Source organism: Bos javanicus, chromosome 11 (assembly GCF_032452875.1).
Source record: "Bos javanicus breed banteng chromosome 11, ARS-OSU_banteng_1.0, whole genome shotgun sequence".
NCBI lineage: Eukaryota > Metazoa > Chordata > Mammalia > Artiodactyla > Bovidae > Bos > Bos javanicus.
In genome coordinates this window covers 103,860,336-103,881,775 of record NC_083878.1, presented here as the reverse complement: position 1 = coordinate 103,881,775, position 21,440 = coordinate 103,860,336, and the positions used below count along the sequence as shown (strand labels likewise).

Here is a 21,440-nt window from a genome sequence, read left to right as displayed (position 1 = left end):
TTCATGGCAAGTAGGAAAACAATGACACTATTTTCTTGGGCTCCAAAATCGCTGGGGACAGGGATGGTAGCCATGAAATTAAAGACGCTCCTTGGAAGAAAAGCTGTGACAAACTTAGTGTATTAGAAAGCAAAGACGTCACTTTGCTGACAAAGGTCCATATAATGAAAGCTGTGGTTTTTCCAGCAGTCCTGTATGGATGTGAGTTGGACCATAAAGGCTGAGCTTTCAAGCCAGTCAATCGTAAACAGAGAGCAACCCTGAATATTCGTTGGAAGGACTGAAGCTTCGGCCACTTGATTCTAAGAGCCAACTTGTGAGAAAAGGCCCTGATGTTGGGGAAGATTGAAGGCAGGAGGAGAAGGGGACGACAGGCTGAGATGGATGGCTTCACCGACATGAGTCTGAGCAAACTCAGGGAGATGGTGAAGGACAGGGAAGCCTGGCGTGCTGCACGCGGTCCACGAGGCCGCAGAGTTGAACACGACTTAGTGACTGAACAGTAATTCACAGAAAAGCTTTATTTACACATAGTTCTCCAAAGTAACAAAACCTTGGCCTGGGCAGGTCCCAGGGCCAGCCCTTGGTGCTTGGGCTCTGAGTCCTTCCCTCTCTCCTGCCAGCTCCACTGTCCTGTCGGGAGCCCAGAAAACCCGGGGCGGGGTGGGGAGGTGGTGGTGGTGGTGCAGGGGCAGGAACCGCGTGGCCGCCGCGCTCTGGTGGCAGAGGGCCTCGTGCTGTGGGAGGCGGGGAGAGGCCCGGGGGCAGGTGTGGCTGGTGGGCCCGAGCCGGCCGAGCCAGCGTCCCCGCCCGCCCGCCGGCCTGGACAGGGCGGGGCAGGGGCCCGCGGCCCTCAGGTGTACTTGGTGTTGGAGATCTCCTTCCAGAGCAGGGTCTTGAGGTGGCTGAGCACCAGCGAGTGGTGGGCCTCCACCTGGCTGGCCAGCCCGCTCAGCGTGGTGCAGGTGCGCAGCTGCCTGCCCAGCTCGGCGCGCAGGCCGGCAGGGGCACCGGGCAGCAGGTAGTCCCGCAGCAGCTCGCACACCTTGGCCAGGTTGGGCTGCACCAGGTCGCCCTTGCACTGGCGCAGGAGCGTGTCGCAGGGCGCCCGGCAGTCGCGCCCGTAGGTGCAGTCCGCGCTGCGCTCACAGTGGCGGCCCCGCAGGAAGCGGCGCACGGCGGCCTCGGGCGCCACCTGCTGTAGGTCGGCCATCCTGAAGTCGTACTTGGCCGTGTAGCCCACGTTGGCCAGCGTGGTCTCGCACATGTAGAAGGTCCCGTAGGCGCCGTGGAAGAGCTCCTCCACAAACTCCAGCAAGCCGATGGCGATCTTGGCGCGCCAGGGCCAGGCGGGCCCCAGCCACTGCTGCAGGGCCCCGTGCAGCGCGGGCGGCAGCAGCGGCCGCAGCAGGGCCGGGAGGGCGGCCGCGGGCCCCGAGCTGCGCGGGACGCCCTCCGTGACGTAGAGGTCCCCGCAGTGGCCCAGGAGTGGCGCAGCATGCCCCCTCCCCTGCAGGGACAGCAGCAGCAGGAACTCGTTGCGCTGCAGCAGCGCCCACAGCGACCTGGCCTCTGCCAGTGACACCCTGCTGTCCTTGTTGAAGTCGGCCATGAGCAGGACCTGGCCGACCAGCGCGGGCAGTGAGGGAAGGTCTCCCAGATTAGCCTGAGGTTCGGGACCAGGAGAGAGGGGAGGCGGGACATGGGCGCGCTGCTGCAGGCTTGGCACCCGACGCCACGCATCGGCCCGATGGGGGAGCCCGGCCTCCAGCCCCCAGGATGAAGCAGGCAGCAAGGCGCTGGGGAGGCCCCTTACCACTCCTGGAAAGCCCACCTGCGTCTCTCTCCCCAGCGCTCAGGGAGCCTGGGGACTTCCTGCACGGAGGTGGGAGTGCTGCGAGGGTCGCTCACCCTCATCTGCCCCATCCACCCCCGAGTCCCACCTCCTCCCTGGCCTCCTCCCCACGGATGCCCTCCCCCTGCCCCCTGCCCTCTGGCCCCAGGCACGATCTCATGCCTGTGGGTGCTCCCTGAGCCTCGTGCCTGTGGGGTCTGCTTGGAACCGGCGGGCTAGCCAGATATCCCCTGGCCCGTGTGGCCCCCCCATCCAGCTTGCTGCCTGCCCTGTGCACACATCCTTGGGCGTGAACTTGACACGCCAAGCCCCCAGGAGGGCCAGCTGACCTTGAGAAAGCTGAGGGTCATCTCCCGGAACTCCTTAATCGAGGTGCCCCGAGTGGGCTTGTCAAACAGCACCAGTTCCCGCCGGGGGGCCACGTCGGCCCCGGCCTTCCAGCTCAGGCTCTCCTCCAGGCCACACTTGATGGTCACCTCCTTGCCCTGCCAGAGCCCGCTGTACACCTGCGGAAGCACAGGGACCCGCTGTGTACACGGCCCCCTCAGGGCGCACCGCGGGCGGCAGGGCCCCAGGGGCTGAGCCCGGCCAGGCCTACCTGTTGGCCTGGCACGGAGGAGAGGCAGGTCCTCCACTCCACTTGCTGCAGGTTGCACAGGTCCTGGCAGATGGAGCCTGAGATGATGCCCTTGCGGTACTGGTCACACTGAGGAAAGCAGGGAGACGCAGCAAGTGGCCTGGGGAAGCGAGGGCTCCATCCGCCTGCCCACCAGCGCCTCATTAGCCAGACGCACGGGGAGAGGCTTGCAGCGCTAATCAGGTCAAGCTCTGCAGGAGCCGCTGCCCCCACCGGGCCCTTCCTGGCTCCAGACAGGGCCTTGCAGCCCCGAGTCCTGGGGGTGTGGGCTGAGCCGAGCTGGAAGATGAGGCCCTCCCCAGGGCAGTCCCTAGGTGGGGGGCGGGGGGATTTGTGGCGTCTGGAGCAAGCGTGGGGTGAACTCCTGGATGTGCATCACTGCTGCCATGGTGCCCCGGCCCTTGGTGGAGCAGGCCTGCAGGAAGGGAGCGTGCCAGGGCGGGGAGGCAGGGCCTCCTGAACGCCGAGGCCCTGGACTCACCTACGGGACCAGAGAGGAGGCTTCTGTGCTGCGGCTTCAGAGCCCGACAGCCGTTCATCAGGACAGAAAAGGGGAGCCTGTCCACTGCAGCGGTCCGCTCTGACCCCTTCAGGTTCCCCCGGAGCCACAAGGCCCTTCGTGGGGGGGGTCTGCCAGTGCGGGCGGTCAGGCTGGGCCAGGGTTGGCGCCTGCAGGCCACGCTGCCCACCAGGGTGGGGAGGGGCTTCCACCGAAGCTGAGGTGGGCAGTGTGGCCGTCAGCCTCAGGCGGGGCAAGACCCCTCCCCTCCCAGCCTGTCTCCTGTCTACAAACCGGGCTGACGTGGGGAGCCGGCTGAGCACCCTGGAGTCCATGGGTACCTGGTCTGTGACCCCGGTCCTGCCTTCCCCCCAACACACACACCCTGGGTGACCTTGGACAAGCTGTGGAATCTCTTGGAGACGGCTGATACCCCCGTGAGGTGGCCAGGTCTTCTCGGGAAAGGAGGGGGTATCCCCGCGGCCCAGCAGCCGGGGAGACCGCTCTGGCGCTGGTGGGAAGGCCAGGGCGCTCTGGGAAGACGGAAGCTGCAGATCCTCTGGTTGGGGGGGGCACGTTCCTTGTCTGCTCCCCCAGGGCCCCTCAGTCCTCTGCATGTTGGGGGCGCTGCTGCGGGCACACAGAAGTGCTCAGAAAACACCCACCAGCTCTGAGCAGCTGCTCACTGCATCCCACTGGCCAGACCCCGTGTCCTCCCAGGCCTCACTGCCCCAAGAGACCCCTCCACCCACCCAGGCAGCCCAGGACCTCGCCTGGTGCAAGAGGTCCCCAAGCAGTACCCCTCACCGCCCCTGCCCAGAGGCCAGGCTCCCTCTACACGCACACCTGCCCCTGCACGTCCCCAGCCCGCCAGGCTGGGGGCAGAGCCATGTGTCTGGCGCCCAGCTCAGGTCTGACCCCTGGAGGGCCCCAGCGAGCATTTCTGGAAGAAACAAGGCCCCCCCCAGCTGGGTGCTGCACCCTCATGCCCGTGTTGGCCTGCCCCCAGCCAACGATCTACGATCGACGGGCCCCTCGCAAGTCCTGTCACGTGGGCTCTGGACCCCTCCACGACCACCTCCGGACTGTCCCAAGTTTGGCCCCCACGGGACCCTGGGCAGAACAAGCCTGCTGAGCCCTTCCACAGTGCCACACAGCCCCCCAGGAAGAGCGCCCCTCACCCTGCAGAGGAGCAGAGACTCCAGGCCCCCATCAGGAGACAGGTTCAAGGCCAGGCGTCTCCCACTGCCCCCACTTCAGGACCCGAGGAGCTCCACTGGGGCAGGTCCCCCCAGGGCATGGATGCCTCAGACCCCGTTAGCCCGCTGAGGGCTCCCCACTGCCCGGGGAGGCTGGCGGAATCAGCATCTGAGGGTTACCAGGGCCTCTTCGGCTGGCGTCACCTCCCCCTCCACCAGTCACAGGGCATCCTTCAGCAGGAGCCGTGAGCCAGTGGAGCAGTGCTCATGGGCACACATGCACTCCCGTGGACAAGCACACACAGGTTCACAAGCGCCCTCACACACACGTGCACAGCTCTGCTCTACCAGCCATAGTGGTGACTTAGCGCGTCTCCACCCCCAGGCCCCGAAGACCACGCCCTGCAGCCTCCTTGGCTGGACCCCTGGCACCCCCGGACACGTCTACAGCTGGCCCTGTCTACCCATCCGTCTGTCTGTCCACCCCCAGCCACCCGCTTGTACCCCACAGGGCACCCCTTCCTCCCGGGCTCCCCCCCGCAACCCCCACCCCGCCACGGCCTGCAGGGACAGCCCCACAGGACGCAGCCTGACCCTCCTAGAATCCACTGGGCGGGCCTCAAGCCCCGTTTCTAGGCTGCCCACAGCAGGAGCGCTGGCTGGGGGCGGCCGGAGCCCACACGGCCCCGGGCGACACTTACGATGACCACTCTGCAGACATGGCCGCGGCAGAGCTCCGCGTAGGACGAATAGTGCACGTAGGCCAGCCAGCTGCCTGCGAGGACGCCCAGCCAAACCAGGAAGACATACTTGACCCTCAGGCCTGGGAGCCGGCCCTGCGGGGGAGGGGGCATGAAGAAGCACAGCGTTCTAGGTGCACAGACCCCGCCTCCTAGACCCCAGCCCCGCCTCCTAGGCCCCAACCCCGCCTCCTAGACCCCAGCTCCCCAAGCCCCGCCTCCTAGACCCCAGCCCCGCCTCCTAGACCCCTGTCCCCACAAGCCTGGCCTCCTAGACCCCAGCTCCCCAAGCCCCGCCTCCTAGACCCCAGCCCCGCCTCCTAGACCCCAGCACCCCCCCCAAGCCCCACCCCAGTCAGTGTCTCCCTCCCACTCCGCCCGCACCCACTCCTGGTGCCAGGCAGGGGCCTGGTGTCTCCCAGACCTTGAAATCTCACAGGCAGGGAAAAATAATTCCCAAATGAGGAGGATTTAGGGTAGACAACTCTTTATTTTGCTGAATAAAGAGATTTGGAACAATTTTTTCCTCCTGTCCTGCCCTCATGTCATAATGACATGTAACCTCTGTACAAGGTCAGGCTGGAGAGGCGCTCCCCGACCCTAGGCCCCTCACCCTGGCCCGGCACCCTGCACACGGTTCCTCCCACTGGGGAAGACTTCAGGCTGGACCAGGGCCGGCAGGGAGCACAGGGCTCGGAGGCGCGGCCACCCTGTGAGCTTTTACGGGACCCAGCCTCGCACACGCCCCATCACAGCCGCCAAAATGTAGACAACCCGCAGACCCACTGACAAAGGAGCGGGCAAGTCAGATACAGCCCATCCACAGGAGAGAACGGTGTTCAGCCATGAAAAGGCAGAGAACTCCGACCCAGGCTACGGCATGGATGACCCAGCAGGACATCATGTCCAGTGAAATGAGCCAGACACAAGACAGATCCTGTGTGACTCCACCCATCCAACAACCTAGAGGACTCAGATCCACAGACACAGCAGGGTGGGGACAACGGGGAGCGGTGGAGAGAAAAGGGGGGCCTGCCCAGGATGGCGAGCGAGGGTTTGAAGGGGACAGAGCTTGAGTGCTTGAGTTTGGAAAGATGAAACGAGTTCTAGAGACGGCTGGTGGTGGTGGCTCAACGACGGGGATGTGTTTAATGCCCTTGAACGGTGCACTTAAAAAATGGTTAAGATGCTAAATTCACGCGATGTGTAATTTACCATGATAGAGAAGAGATAACTAAGATATTCAGCTCCTGGCCCCGCTGCCAGAGGCTCCGTCCCAGGAGCGTGGGGTGGGCCAGGAACTGTTTCTCTGGAGGGCTCGGTCCCTCGGCCAGGTCTCCCCAGCTGACGAGTGGAATCACAGGGTTGGGGGAACCCAGAGCCCTGTAGGAACTGGGGGGCACTGTCTCCCATCCAGCCCCCAAGCCGCGACTGCAGGAGCATCAACTTCCTTCCCCACCCCCGTCCTGGCAAATCACAGCCTCGATGGCTGCTGCCCAGCGGCGGTCAGCTGATGGGCCAGGGCTACCAGGCACTGCCCCATGCAAGAGCTCAGACACCCTGACCGGGGCAGCTGAGCCCCAGAGAAGAGGGCCCGGGAGAGCAAGGGGGCTTCAGACCAGCCTGCCCTGGAGCAGGGCCTCTACCAGCACTGGTCACACATCCCGCCACCCGTGGTTCAGTGGGGCGGCTCCAGTCCTGGTCAGCCCTGGGTTTCTCATCACCTGGAGGCTGGGGCCCAGAAATGGGGCCGGCGGCTCTGCCCTGAGGACGGGGCAAGGCCTCCAGGCTCAGCTCAGGCAGCTGTTTTTACGGTTCCTCCAGGAGAGGCAGGGTCCTCCCCTCCTGCTTCTCTGGCCGACTCCCTCGGCCGGCCACCCCAGACGGCGCTGCAGCAGGCACGGCTCGGAGCCGCGGAGGCCCGAGGTGGCCCTGGCTAGTCGCAGGGCTGGGTCGAGGCCCACTGGCCCTGCCACCACATCTGTTTCCGCAAGTTTTGTTCAAAGGGAAAAACAGGAAAGCAGACCAGCGGGTGGGGGGCCGGGAGCCAGGGGCGCGGCTGGGGCAGGACGAGGTCAGAGGACTTCCAACCACGGGTGACCACGAGGCGGGCAGGGCCTTTGGGAGCCCGTGCTGGGGGTCCTGGGGGAACAGGCGGGAGGGAAGCAGGCTGTCGCCTGCACTGGCCCCAGGGGCTGACCTGGGCCAGACCCAGGTTCGCGGCCTGACCGCAGGGCCCACCTCGGACACGGCCCATGCTCCCGCCAGAGCCCCTCCAGCTCCGGCCTTCCTGTGGCGGCCTGCTCCATGGACACCGTCCCCAGTGCCGAGCTCTGAGCGACCCCCAGGTCCTGACTGCAGGCAGGCACTTCCTCCGAGGGGAGTCCCAGCCCCTACCCCCTGCCCTGCCCTGCCCCTGTGGCATCCTGACGCCCACAGGTGAGCATGCCCCCAGGACAGGGGAAAGCTCACTCAGTGCGCCCTGGCCGGCGGCTCCCCGCATCCCCCAGCTTGCCCGGCTCCTAGTGGAGCATTTGGGGGGGTCACTCGGGGGACAAAGAATGATGACCGGCAGCCTCGGGGCCAGGGGCCCAATTACACCGTGGCCTCCACCCCTCACCTCCAACGCAGGAGTGTGTTTCACACGTGGTAAACTGAGGCTCAGGGTGTCTCCTCTCATTAAGGTGGGGGTGTCTGGGAACCAACCCAAGCCATCGGGAACCCATCACCTCTCCTGTCCAGGCTCATCTGCCGTTCCCGGGCTGAGCTCAAAGGCCTGACACCCCCAGTCCGAGACCCGCCACACTGGCCTCCTCGGTCAAGGCCTTTCCCTCAGGATGGGGCCGCTGCACCCCCACCTCCCAGCGTGGGGGAGGCCACAGACCCTCAGCTCCCACCCGACCCAGAGCTGGGTGGAGACCACGACCCTCCCAAGACCCCTGGATGGCAGGAGGGCTTCTGGCGCAGACCCCTGCGGGCATTACCTGGCTCCCACCCTTCTCCCCAGAGGGGACCCCAGGGAGGTGCGGGCGGGTCTGACTAGTGTTGTCTCCTGCCCAGGGCCTGGGGTCGTGAAGGTGGCAGGTTGGCCTGAATAATTTGACGCTCGCATTCAGCCTGGCTCAGACCACCCCAAGCAGCCATGACAGGGATCGCGGTAGCCCGCCCCCAAAGCAGCCTGGGCCTCCCCTGCAGACAGCAGGGTCCCGAGAGGGACGGGGATCTGTCCAAGGTCACTGTGGGGTCAGGGCACATTCTTCATCTCGGGCTGGCTGAGGGATGACCCAGGGGGAGGGTATGCCCTTCTTAGGGTGCTTCTACGGGTCCCAAGTTTTCCATCAGAGAAAGACAAACCTGGTCTCCTAAGTAGAGGAAAGCGGGGCGGACCTGGTGTGGCTTCGGGCCCTGCGGGAGCAGCTCCGGCCCGCGGCGGAGCGGGGGCCTTCTGCAGCCCCAGAGGCATGGGGCCAACCCCGCAGCATCCGCTCACTCGATCGGCAACCTCCACCCCGGGCCCTGCCTGTCCCCGGCCCCCCAGGGACCACGTACCCGGGCCCTCAGCGACCTTGAGTCCGGAATCCGCCCAGGGTCCCCGGGCTGGATGCCGCGCGACCCCGCCGCGGCCCGGGACCCAGGGCGGGAGGGGTAGGGGCGGGAGCCGGCCCGGCCGGGGGCGCGCCTACCTGCAGGCCCTTGGAGAAGGGGCAGAAGAGCACCAGGTGCGCCAGGCGCCGCAGCCGCCGCATGGTGGGCGCGGGCCGTGCGCGGGCCCGGCTCGCCTCCGCTCGGCCTCAGCCCCGCGGGCCGGCGCGCCCGCATCGGCCGCCGCGCCTCCTCCACGCCCCGCGTCCGCGCCAGAGCGCTCGCCTCTGACGGCCCGGCGGGTGCGCGGGGAGGGGGCGCGGCGGGGGCGCGCGGCGGGAGGAGGCGGGGAGCCAAGGCGCGCGAGGGCGCGTGGCCGCGAGGCGGGCGGCGCGGGGTCGCGCGGCGGGGAGGGAAGGAGGGCCGGGGGAGGCGCCCGCGGCCCCGCCTTCGCCCCGCGGCGCCCCCGCCGCGCCCCGGCGGGAAGGGGGAGGGCGCCGAGGCCCCGCCCTCCCGCGCCCCCGGCCCGCCCCGTGCGGCGCAGACTAGCCCCTGCGTGCAAGCCCCGGTCGCCCGCGCGGCCGCCACGGGAGGGGACTGCACGGCGGGGGCCGTCGCGCGGCCCTCGGAGGAGGAGAGGCGGGTAATGGAGCCGGGCAGCCTGCGGAGGTCCCCCGGGGCGGGGGCGGACGCGCGGGGCGCGGGAGGCGCCGGGGCCCGGGACGAGTCATGGGGGGCCCTAGTGGGGTCCTGCGCCGATCACAGGGCCTGGAGGGGCAGTGGGTACTGCGGCAGCATTGGCCTCTTTCTCCCGCTTTTTAAAGAGAGTAAAGCGCACTCTCGCACCGTGCAGCTCTGCGGGTGTTTGCACAGACAGCCCGTGGGCACCACCGCTTGCAGGCCGCAGAGCAGTTCGGGCCCCGCTTTCTTCCAGGCTCCCCCGCCCCGGGCCCCGCTCCGGCTCGTCCCCTGCACGACACAAAAATGCAACAAAGCGGCCGCAGACCCCAGGTCTGGCCTCTGTCCCTGGGCAGAGGCCTGGACGCTCAGCACCCCTCTTTGCCAGCGCGGGCACCAGGCACCAACTCGATCAGCCAGTCAGTCACCTCCTGAAGGCCCTCGGAGTTGGTCCTGGCTTGGGACATCAGGAGCAGAGCCGCCGTCAAGTCAGAACTCGAGGTTCTGTACGAAGGACATTCCTTTTCCCTGAGGTGATACAGGCTGGGGATGCCGTGGGAGGTCTAGGCACCCTTTACATTCCCTGCGTGTGGGAGTTCTGGTCACTCCACTTTCCCATCGGCACTTGGTATCAACCCTTTAAAAATTCTAGCCATTCCATGGGGAGCCTGTAAGTGCAGTTTCTTTGTGGTTATTCGCTTTTCCCCAAAGGCTATTGATGTTGGCTACTTCTTACATACTTAGTTGCTGCCTGTATATATTCTTTGGCAAAGCATCTATGCAAACTTTTTGCCCAACTTTTTTTTTTTTTTTTTTGGTATTGTTTGTTTCTTTGTTGAGTTTTTTCTCTAGTTGCAGCCAGCGGGGCGACTCTTCATGGCCCGGCACAGGATTCTCATCACAGCAGCTTCTCCTGTTGAAGAACACAGACTCTAGGTGCACAGGCTTTGGTAGTTGTGGCTCGAGGGTTCGAGCACAGGCTCAGAAGTTGTGGCTCACAGTCTGAGTTGCCCCGCGGCATGTGGAATCTTCCCGGACCAGGGGTCGAACCAGTGTCCCCTGCATTGACAGGCATACTGCCATCCACTGAGCCACCAGGGAAGTCCTGCACTTGCTTAATTTGGATGAGGTCCAGTTTGTCCATTTTTTCCTTTTATTCGTCTGTGCCTGTCAAATCTAAGAAGTCTTTGCCTAACTCAACCCAGGGTCACAAAGATTTCCTTCTGTTTTCTTCTAGGAGTCACATAGTGTTAGGTTTCACGTGTGGGTCAGTGATTCACTTGAGCTCATTTTGGTACCCGGCTTCCCAGGTGGCGCTAGTGGTAAAGATTCTGCCTGCCAGAGTAGGAGATGCAAGAGATGTGGGTTTGATCCCCAGGTCAGGATGATCCCGGGAGGAGAGCACGGCAACCCACTCCAGTATTCTTGCCTGGAGGATTCCGTGGACAGAGGAGCCTGGTGGGCTGCAGTCCATAAGGTCGCACAGAGTTGGGCACGACTCAGTACATGGATCAAGGCAGTGTTCTGGCTTGGGGTTTGGGGGTTTCTACACGTGGACATCCAATTGTTCTCACACTTTTGTTGAAAAGATGAGCCCTGGGATGGTTTTGTAGCAGACTGTCACTGCGGAGACACCGCCCTGCAAGCAGCCTTCCCAGCTCCAGGACAGTGGTTTCCAGCAATCTCCAGAGGGCAGATTTCCTGCAATTCTGCCAGCACCACAGTGACTTCTCTGCTGTCCCGTAAGTCGCAGCTGGGCTCTCGGGGCAAGATCTCAGCCTGGGAGTCGGGGCTCAGCCCAACATGGTACTGTGCTCTCTTTCTTTTTTGGCTGTGCTGTGTGGCTTGCAGGATCTTAGTTCCCCAACCAGGGATCGAATCTGGGTCTTCAGCAGTAAAAGCATGGCACGCTAACCAGTGGACCACCAGGGAATTCCCTGCAGGTTACTTCTGTCTGCTCTTCACTTCCATCTGCCTTTGCAGTCAGTAATTCTTGAAGCAAAACTTTCCCTGTTCAGATTGCCATGTGGCTTTTGTCTCCTAATAGGGACCCAGTTGACACAGGTCTGGTGCAAATGTTGTTCATTGTTCAGTCGCTAAGTCGTGTCCCACTCTGCAACCCCATGGACTACAGCATGCCAGGCTCCTCTGTCCTCCACTGTCTTCCCGGAGCTTGCTCAAATTTATGTTCATTGAGTCAGCGATTCTATCCAGCCATCTCATCCTCTGCTGCCCTTCTCCTCCTGCCTTCAGTCTTTCCCAGCATCAGGGTCTTTTCCAGTGAGTCAGTTCTTTGCATCAGGTGGCCAAAGTATTGGAGCTTCAGCTTCAGCATCAGTCGTTCCAATGAATATTCAGAGTTGATTTCCTTTAGTGTTGACAAAAGTGTTTGATCTCCTTTCCATCCAAGGGACCCTCAAGAGTGCAAAAGAGACATGGGCATTTTTATTTATTTATTTTTGGCCGCCTCACGCAGCTTGCAGGATTTCAGTTGCCCAGCTCAGGGATTGAACCCAGGCCTTCAGCAGTGAAAGTGCTGAGTCCTAACCACTGAACAACCAGGGAATTCCCAACAGGGGCACTTCTACAAAACTTATGGAGACCCACTCTGCTCTGCAATTTGGACCATGTGGTCTACCCTCAGATACTGGATGTCTTCAACCAAATGGTAGTGATACTTGGATTGAAGACTGGGATGGGCTCCTAGGAGCATCCAGATGGCGGGACCAGAATTAAGTTTTCATCACCTTGATCCCCTTCTGGACCATCCAGGCTGGCTAAAGGGTCCTCTTAGAAGAAGAGAAGGGCATCTGCTCAGGAGGGCCTGTTTAGGGTTAGAATTGGGGTCAGATCCTAGTTATCCCCAAAGAATCTATGGAGCCCCACCCCGCCTTTCATTCTGGTCATTGCCATGGTGACCAATGACAGGCGTACCTCTTTGGGGACAGTCATATTTAGTGCTGAGCTACCTGACTAAGGCAGGAGGGCCAGGAGGGGCCAGCAGGGGGGGACAGAGGTAGAGTCAGAAGTCTTCTAAGCGAACTTTTGAGAAGGCCATTCCAGTGCTTTGTGACCCTCTGGACTGTAGCCCACCAGGCTCCTCTATTCATGGGGATTCTCTGGGCAAGAACACTGGAGTGGGTCGCCATGCCCTCCTCCAGGGGATCTTCCCCACCCAGGGACTGAACTCGGGTCTCCTGCACTGCAGGCAGATTCTTTACCACTGAGCCACCAGGGGAGCCCAAGAGGGACCATTTCAGGCTGCAAATGGAACTGAACACACAACACCGCTCAGAGCCAGGAGCCACCGGGGCAGCTCCTCCGTGAGTCCTCTCATAGCCTTCAGAGACCCTAGTTCCAAATAGGCCACACTCTGAAGGTCTGGGTGACCATGAACCTAGAGGGGTAACACCATCCACCCCAACACACAGACCACACAGCGACATCATCGCCAACAGCCAGGGGCAGTGACGACAGCACACACGTCATCAAGGGGCCCGAAACAGAGATGGCTCGATCAAGAGAGGTGTGCGTTTCTCTTTTGTGCGGCATGCAGCCAAGCCTCTGGGGGCTAATACGGAGACCCCACCTTCTCAGGGACTTGCTCAAGACCTGGTTTCTGTCTTGTAGCCCAGAATGGCTGCTCCAGCTCCAAGCATCACCTCCACACTCCAGCAAGGAGGAAGAGCAAAGGGGACATGAAGAGCATGTGCTCAGTCACTCAGTGTGTCCGACTCTTTGCAACCCCGTGGACTGTGGCCCGCCAGGCTCCTCTGTCCATGGGCTTCTCCAGGCCAGAATACTGGAGTGGGTTGCCATGCGCTTCTCCAGGGGATCTTCTCAACTCAGGGATCGAACCCAGGTCTCCCACATTGCAGGTGGGTCCTTTACCATCTAAGCCACCAGGGAAGCCCATGAAGAGCATACCTTCCCTTTAAAGATGGGATCTAGAAAAGCATATTTCTCCTGCTCATATTCGGCTTCCCTGGTAGCTCAGCTGGTAAAGAATCCGCCTGCAATGCAGGAGACCCTGGTTCAATTCCTGGGTCAGGCAGATCCCCTGGAGAAGGGAAAGGCTACTCACTCCAGTATTCTGGCCTGGAGAATTCCATAAACCGTATAGTCCATGGGGTCACAGAGAGTCAGAGGTGACTGAGCGATTCTCACTTTCACTTTCCGCTCATATCCCATTGGCCAAAGGCTAGTCACACGACCTTTCTTGCTGCAAAGAATGTTGGTAAACGTAGTTTTTCAGGGTAGCTGCCGCATATTCCACTCATCTCCGTGTTTTTCTGGAACCCCTCAGTCTTGGGCACAAGTATGTCATGGGGAAAACAGAGAAATGGAGGCTTGAGTCCTTCGAGACATAGATCATCCCACTGCCCCAGGTCCTGATGACCTAGGACTGAGGTCAGCATTTCTCTCCAGGTGGATATTCTGAAAGGTGTGGATGCCTTTAGGCCCAGGCCAGGCCTGGGGAAGGTGATGTCTGACCCAATGGATGGGGAAGAGACAGGGGGAGGGAGAAGACGGACTCCGGGCAGAGGGACGGAACCCGCGGAGGCCCAAGGCAGCAGGCGGTGAGCGGACGTGGAGCCTGCTTTTGCACAAGTGTTGCCCCATTCAGGTGAAGCTGCAGTGGGGCTGTGAGCCTCTCGTCCTCTCTCTGCACTTATGCTTTGTTGTCTTGACGAGTCAGGCATCTTGGGGTCGGTCCTGGGGGGCCTCGATTCGATGTGCGTTACTCTTTTCTCTCACGCACTGCATCTCCACCACGTGCGTGTCATCTGATCTTGATTTCATGTTTGCTTGACCTTAACACTGGGCTGGAGGAAGCACAAGCTAGAATCAAGATTGCCGGGAGAAATATCAGTAACCTCAGATGTGCGGATGACACCACCCTTCTGGCAGAAGTAAAGAGGAACTAAAGAGCCTCTTGATGAAAGTGAAAGAGGAGAGTGAAAAAGCTGGCTTAAAGCTCAACATTCAGAAAACGAAGATCATGGCATCTGGTCCCATCACTTCATGGGAAATAGACGGGGAAACAGTGGAAATAGTGGCTGACTTTATTTTTTGGGCTCCAAAATCACTGCAGATGGTGACTGCGGCCATGATATTAAAACACACTTGTTCCTTGGAAGAAAAGTTATGACCAACCTAGGCAGCATATTAAAAAGCAGAGACATTACTTTGCCAACAGAGGTCCGTCTAGTCAAAGCTATGGTTTTTCCAGTAGTCATGTATGAATGTGAGAGTTGGACTGTGAAGAAAGCTGAGTGCTGAAGAATTGATGCTTTTGAACTGTGGTGTTGGAGAAGACCCTTGAGAGTCCCTTGGACTGCAAGGAGATCCAACCAGTCCATTCTGAAGGAGATCAGTCCTGAATATTCATTGGAAGGACTGATGCTGAAGCTGAAACTCCAATACTTTGGTCACCTCATGTGAAGAGTTGACTCACTGGAAAAGACCCTGATGCTGGGACAAATTGAAGGCAGGAGGAGAATGAAGGGGACGACAGAGGATGAAATGGCTGGATGGCATCACTGACTCAATGGACATAAGTTTGAATAAACTCCAGGAGTTGGTGATGGACAGGGAGGCCTGGCGTGCTATGGACATGACTGAGCGACTGAACTGAACTAAACCTATGGGAATCCTGTGGATCTCACTCTAGGCTGCTGGGAGGGACTGTGCCTGTGCAGACAGGGGCCCCACAGATCTGGAGGCACAGGACTCGGGGCACAGCAGCAGACGTCTTCGAGGTCTTGGAGACTTCAGCTTCTTGAGTCCCAGGACCCAATTTTTTTTGGGGGGGCAGGGGGAGGCTCCCTTGCGTGTCTAGTGCACTGCCTGCAGTGAGCCAAATAGTGGCCCCAAAAGAGATGTGTTCACATTCTCTCCCCTGGACCCTGTGGATGGGACCTTACTCAGAAAAAGGGTCCTTGCAACGTAATTAAGATCTTGAGAAGAGGAGACCAGCTTGGGTTTTCTTGGGGTGGAGGTGGAGGACGAATCCAGTGGCAGTGTCCTCGTGGGAGACGTGCAGAGAGGACAGAGGGAAATGGGGGAGGAGGTGGGGCAGAGAGAGGGCCATGCTGTCCGCGCCAAGGGAGCTGGCAGCAGGAAGGACCCTACCCTGGAGCCTGTGGGAAGTGGCCCTCCACACCAGGATTTTGGACTTCTGGACTGCAGAACGTGCAGACTAAATTTCTGTGATTTTAAAGTCACCCTTTGTGGTAATTTGTTCCAGGGGGTGCTTTCAAGAAAGAGAAAGTTCTGCACCTGGAATGTGGCTTGCAGCAGGGACCTTGGAGAGGTGCAGCTGGTGGGGATGGTCCCAGGCATCTTCTGGCTCCCAGCCTGTAGTTTGGAGGGATCTTATTTTCCAGATGCTGAGGGAGGCTTTTTTTTTTTTTTTCTCCTTATGTTCATTGGCCATTTCTCCTTTGTGGTTTATTAATTGCATATCATACTCTTTTAAAAGTATCTATTTTTATTTATGCTTGGCTGCACCGGGTCTTGGAGGTGGCATGCAGAATCTTCCGTTGTGGCACGTGGGATCTAATTCCCCAACCAGGGATTGAACCCAGGCCCCCTGCCTCGGGAGCTCAGAGGCTTAGGCACTGGGCCACCAGGGACATGCCTGAGGGATTCTTTTCAGAATGCCTTTTGGACGCCTTCTTGCTCTTCTTCCCAGGATATTCTGTCTATGAATTCTTTTTTAAAAAAACATTTTTATAATTCTTTTCCATGCACCTAGTTGCAAAAGCATCTTGAATCCGTGATCTGCTGCCGCGTAACAGAGCACCCCACGCCCAGCAGCTCAGAGCAGGGAACGCTTTGGTGGGTCAGGAATCCGGAGCCACTCAGCCACATGTTCATTTCTGGTCCAGGGTCTCTGCAAAGCCAGGCTCTTGGTCCTTTGAAGGCTTAAGCGGGGGTGGTGCTGCCGGGGTGGTGTGGCTGGAGGTCAGTTCCCGGCCAGGCTGACCTCTGCTTGAGTGTGCTCACAGCGTGGTGGCCTGCAATCTGAGTGCCAGGTCGGGGCAGAGGTCCCTGGAAGTCACACAGCAGCATTCCCCCTGTGCCGGGAGTGAGGGTCTGGGGGCCCCCTGGGAGCCTGCACCACTTATCCCTGAGGATGAGTCAGATCTTCACAGGGAGGCTATGAAGGGATTAAACCACAGCAGGAGACACTGAGGTTAGATCCAGTGCAGAACTTTTCTTAGTGTGACCCCAACCAATGTGTTGTATTTCCCAGCAGGTTCTCACAGAAGCCCTAAGACAGGAGACTGTTCCTCCACGCTGTATAGCCAGCCAGCCTGGGTCGTGAAGATGAGCACCCTCTCAAAGCCACATGCTGCTGTGATGGGGCCAGGCCGGGCAGCATAGTAACTATCTGCATGAATTATTTCACGACAGGAGGTCCTGGTAGGAACCCTAAACTAACTAGCCACCACCAGCCAGAAGAGTTCAGGAAAGGTCAAAAGGAGATGCCATGTGTCCCACCACCTCCCAGAATCCTTCTCACTGGAATCCATCTGGGCTGAACAATGCGTGTACCGCTAGGAAGGACCCTGGATCAGAAAGATTGCCAGAGACAACCCAGAAACTAATCCTATCATCAGTAAACCCGAGCCTTTGAGCCACGTGTCAGAGCAGTCCACCTGGGTCCGCTCACCCTCCTGCTCTCTGCCTGGGCGCCCCTTCCCAATAAAGGAGCATGTGTGAGCATGTGGGTCTCCTCGGACAATTCATTTCCCAGTGTCAGACAAGAGCTCACTCTTGGGCCCTGGAAGCGGTCCCCCTTCCTGCAACAAATGGCAATCCAGCAGATGTGTTCGGGGGGGCTGGAAGAAGAATGGACAGGGGTGAGCGTCAGCTGAGGACAGTCTGCGGCCAGGAGGCGGGGAGGGAAACAGGCAGGGGCTAACCTCCCTGGGACTGTGGCTCCCACATTCTCACAGTTAGTGCTGCCCAGGACCTGCCCCTTCGCCATCAGAGGCCCCCTGGAGTGGGGATGGCAGGTCTGCTCCCCAGCTACCCGGGTGGGGGCTCCATGCTGAGTTACCGTGGAAAGCAGGTGGTTAAAAACCTTTGCCCCAGAAATGTCACCTGCTGGAACCTGTCCTGAGTTAATCATTCAGGAAGGAGGTGAAGACCTAGCTGGTCACTCACCCAGCCTTGTTCAGAGAGAGTTCAGGACATCCCCATGCCCGCCGAGAGGTGACTGGTCACATAAACAAATGAAGGTCCGTTCAGGCGACAGTCCTGTGCAAACCTTAAGACAACACCACAGCCCCAGGCCCTGAACGCTGGATGCTTCTCAAGAGAGACACATTCTCCAGGGCCCGGGGGTCTGCCCGACCCCTACAGGGAAGCCATAGCCTGCGTCCACACCCTCAAGACGGCCAAGATTTGGGGGGAAACCAGTATTTCCAACGCCAAAAGGAAGCTTATCTTTATTGATGTTTGCATGTGTGCGTGTCTGACTCTTGACGATGCGATAGCCCTCCAGGCTCCTCTGTCCGTGGGATTCTCCAGGCAAGAATGCTGGTGTGGGTTGCCATGCCCTCCTCCAGGGGATCTTCCCAACCCAGGGATTGAACTTGCATCTCTATGTCTCCTGCATTGGCAGGCGGGTTCTTTCCACTAGCACCACCTGGGCAGCCTACGGATGTTTGGATAAGTTCATTTACCTGTCATCCAAGTGAAAACACAACGCTTAGTAAAACTTCACTTAGGACTTGTGGACCCCTGAGAATACAGCGGAGGACTCCAGATCTCCGGAGAAAACCAGTGACCAAGCGTAGGGGGAGTGTGGCCCCAGTTGTGTGAACTACCCACAGGTATGCAGACATACACTGATGGGTGTATATGCAATAATAAAAAAAATCCTAAAATCTGGAAAGCCATGCCACAGTGATAACATCGGTTGGATGTTGAGGTCACAGGTGACTTTTATTCATTCTTACCCACCTGTATCTTTTCTTACTGAGGTGAAATTCATATGCTGTAAATTTGTTTTAAATTGTACAGTTGAGCGGCATTTAGTACATTCACAGTGTTGGGCAATCAACAAGTCTATCTGATTCCAGAACGTTTCCATCCCCCCGAAAAGAAACCCAAGTACCCCACAAGAGTGACTCCTGATTTCCCCCACCCCGGCCCCTGTCACCCACCAATCTGATTTCTGTCTCTCAAAACCCTTCTCTTCTGGATATTTTATACGAGGGGAATCACAGTATACATCCCCGGGGGATGGCACAGCAACCCACTCCAGTACTCTTGCCTGGAGAATCCCCATGGACAGAGGAGCCTGGTGGGCTATAGTCCACAGGGTCACAGAGAGTCAGACACAACCGCGTCGACTTCGCACACGCGCGCGCAGGCACGCACGCACGCGGGCACGCACGCACGCACGCACGTGCACTATACACCCCTTTTTGTCTTGCTTCTTTCCCTTAGTTCCGGGTGTTCGTGTGTGGGGTAACGTGGTCAGAAATTCATTCCTTCTCATGGCCGACTAGTACCCCATGGTATGGATGGTCCATGTATTATTCCATTCATGAATAGAAATGTGCGTTTATTACCTGTACTTTTTTTTGGGCCACGTCACACAATGTGTGAGATCTTAGCTTCCCGACCGAGGATTGAGCCCGCACGCCCTGCACTGGAAGGCAGAGTCTTAGCTACTGGATCGCCAGGGAAGCCCCACCTGTATCTTTTACAACGAACGTCTTAAGACCCTCCGTGCGAAGGATGAGCCTGGCGGAGGGCCTTGCCCCACCTTCTCTCCCGAGTCCTCCCTGTCCCATCCTTGTTCACTTCTCCCCCCTCCCTGCTTCCAGGCTTCAACCGGCTTGACCTGAGGATCTGGAGGAGGTAAGCTTAGGACTGTTATCAACACAGGTCATAAGGATGGCTCGTGTTCCGCTCTGGGGTCTTTCAGATCCTCGACGCTTGAACATTCCCAGCAGCGCCACGCCAGGCACGGAAGGACAGGCGTCGTGGTCCTAGGAAAGGGGAGCTGTGCAGGTGCGCGTGCAGACGGACAGGGACTGTCCATGCGCCTAGAGGGTCTGCAGGAGGCGCCAGGCAGCCCTGCCGAGGGCCGCCAGCTCGCTCCAGTCCCCAAAGGGCAGAGAGGGCTGGGGCGGGCTCCCCGTGTGGGCGTCTGGGCCTCACTGTGCAGTTGTTCCTCCAAGATAAACTCGGAGGGGCGCTTCCCCAACTTCCGCGGTCTCCGAGGGTCGGGGCCCAACGGGCACAGGAAGGGGAGGGTTCGCCTAGAAGCAGTTCTAGGCGAACGGAACCCACAAACCCGCTCTGGGGGGCTCTGTCTTCTGAGGACAGGTTCTCCCCAGAGGGTGTGGCGTGTGGACTATGTTCTGGTGGGGCTGCGGTCCTCCTGGTGAGATGCTGGGTGCCTGCCAGGCCCCTTACACTCTGTCTGGCCAGCCCGACCATTTTTCCTTGGGCCGGCCTGCGCTCCTGCCCGGGGCCTTAAGGAGGTGGTGGGAAAACAGGCCCATCGGCAGCGCTGTGGGGGCTGCAGGGCAGAGGCAGAGCGCTCCTGAGGCGCCCCTGGGGCCCGGGGTCTGCCTGCACCGGCCAGGCAGCTGAAGTGCAAGCCAGACTCCACGCGGGCCCTCGGGAGGCCCTGACCAGCGGGGATGCTGCACGCACCCCTCCCCCGCTGACCCCGGGTGGCCTGTGTGCTGAGAGACCAGCAGGAGCGAGCCGGCCAGCCCTCCACAGTGGCCATGGCCACCCTCGGCAGGGACGCCAGACGGCAGTGCCGTCAGCCCAACAGATCGGGGGGCGGCCTCCCCAGGACGCTGGTCTTAGAGGGATTTCTGGGGCTGATGCAGGTGGTGGTGGGGGGGGCTCCCCCTCCCTAGGGGCTCAGGGCCAGGCCAAGGTGACCAGACCTGCCCGGGAGTCCTCGGCCCCTGGGGCTGCAGCCCCTGCCCTCTCACAGTGCCCAGGGACATCCAGCTGCACCGCTGGGTCCAGCTGGAGGCACAGCTGGTCTTACAGAACCCAGTGACCGGGCGCGGGGTCTCGCACCCCTGTCAGGACTCCTTGCCAGCTGGGGTGGCCCACCGGACTTTTGGGGTCACACACACTGCTCATGGCTGCTAAGACCCCACAGGATACCCCCGCCCCCTGCCTTGGGTCCCGAGCAGGGCCCACCATCTGCCAGGCCCAGAGCCCAGGACCCGGGGTCCACAAGCTTCTAGGGGCCCATGGGAGTGTTTTCAATTTTTTTTTTTTCCCTCCAAATCAGAAAGAAATTGGAAAGGAAAATAATGAAATTTTAGGGTTCCTTTTTACTTTTTTTATACCAATATGGTCAGAATATAACTTTCATTGTTTTTATAGAGGAAGGGAGGGAGGCAGAGACAGGAGGAAGTAGGAAAAGAGGACAGAGCGGGAGGAAGGGAGTGGGAGAGCTTGGAGCCCACGGCCTTGGCGGCAGGCAGGTGCTCTGTTGCCCCAGCCTCCGATGTTGGGGTGAGTGTCCTGGGGCTGCTGCTCCCAGCCTGTGCCCGACTCCAGGCCAGGTGGAGAGGTGGGTGGGTGGGGAGTTCAGAGGAAGGGGACAGAGTTCAGAGTGGGCAGGGGGTGGGAGGAAGGGAAGCCCCTAAACCCTGTACAACCCCCCCCCAACACCATTTTGGCCATAGGGTGAGCACCAAGACCCCCAGCCTGCTGGCTGTCCCGGGCCAACCACTGTACGCTTCACTGGGGCAGCCAACCCGGGGAGGGTCAACTCTCTGGGGGCAGGGGGCGTTGGGTGTGCCCCCATGGGGAGCAGAGAGGGCAGGTCACCCAAGCCCCTCCCCAGGTCCTCCACCCTGCGGCCAGGGCTGCGTCCACTAGGGGGCAGTGCTGCCCAGCCGCCCTCAGAGCCCGTTGGCAAGTGAGGCTGAGAACCAGGGTGGGGCTGGGGTATCAGATGTATTTTATCCCTGCTCCAAGGATAACATACAGGACGTCCGGTGTGATTTCCATCCCAGATAAACAACGAATGACATTTTTTAGTACACGTTTGTTCTAAATATTACCTGGGACGTTGTTCAGTCGCTCCATCGTGTCCCACTCTTTGGGACCCCATGGACTGCAGCACGCCAAGCCTCCCTGTCCATCACCAAGTATGGAGCTAGTTCAAACTCATGTCCATCGAGTCCTGCCCTCAATCTTTCCCAGGATCAGAGTCTTTTCAAACGAGTTGGCTCTTTGC

The 21,440-nt window shown here is 60.0% G+C and overlaps 1 protein-coding gene and 1 long non-coding RNA gene across 3 annotated transcripts; one reads left to right on the top strand and one right to left on the bottom strand.

Moving 5' to 3' along the window:
• Positions 1–506: 506 nt before the first annotated feature.
• Positions 507–8,752, bottom strand: DIPK1B (divergent protein kinase domain 1B). Its single transcript, XM_061434100.1, has 5 exons — positions 8,614–8,752; positions 4,892–5,026; positions 2,454–2,561; positions 2,185–2,361; positions 507–1,666 (listed from the first exon to the last, which is right to left on the bottom strand). Exons 1-5 carry the CDS (start codon positions 8,674–8,676, stop codon positions 854–856), a joined length of 1,296 nt encoding a protein of 431 aa, XP_061290084.1. The 5' UTR covers positions 8,677–8,752; the 3' UTR covers positions 507–853.
• Positions 8,753–8,919: 167 nt separating this feature from the next.
• On the top strand, positions 8,920–16,924 carry LOC133257736 (uncharacterized). 2 transcript variants are annotated; one of them, XR_009739679.1, is made up of 4 exons: positions 9,010–9,155; positions 9,447–9,723; positions 10,043–10,932; positions 16,455–16,924. It is a non-coding gene; the product is annotated as an uncharacterized LOC133257736 (long non-coding RNA). The 2 variants fall into 2 exon arrangements; XR_009739678.1 differs by having other exon boundaries at positions 8,920–9,155; positions 9,447–10,932.
• Positions 16,925–21,440: the final 4,516 nt, after the last annotated feature.

What these genes read in the sequence shown, in the direction of transcription:
- DIPK1B (XM_061434100.1), bottom strand. Translation starts at nt 8,676, where the DNA reads ATGCGGCGGCTGCGGCGCCTGGCGCACCTGGTGCTCTTCTGCCCCTTC. An exon ending in ATGTCTGCAGAGTGGTCATC is followed by an intron (nt 2,562 to 4,891) that starts GTAAGTGTCGCC and finishes TGCTTTCCTCAG; the next exon opens with TGTGACCAGTACCGCAAGGG. An exon ending in TGACCCTCAGCTTTCTCAAG is followed by an intron (nt 1,667 to 2,184) that starts GTCAGCTGGCCC and finishes CCCGAACCTCAG; the next exon opens with GCTAATCTGGGAGACCTTCC.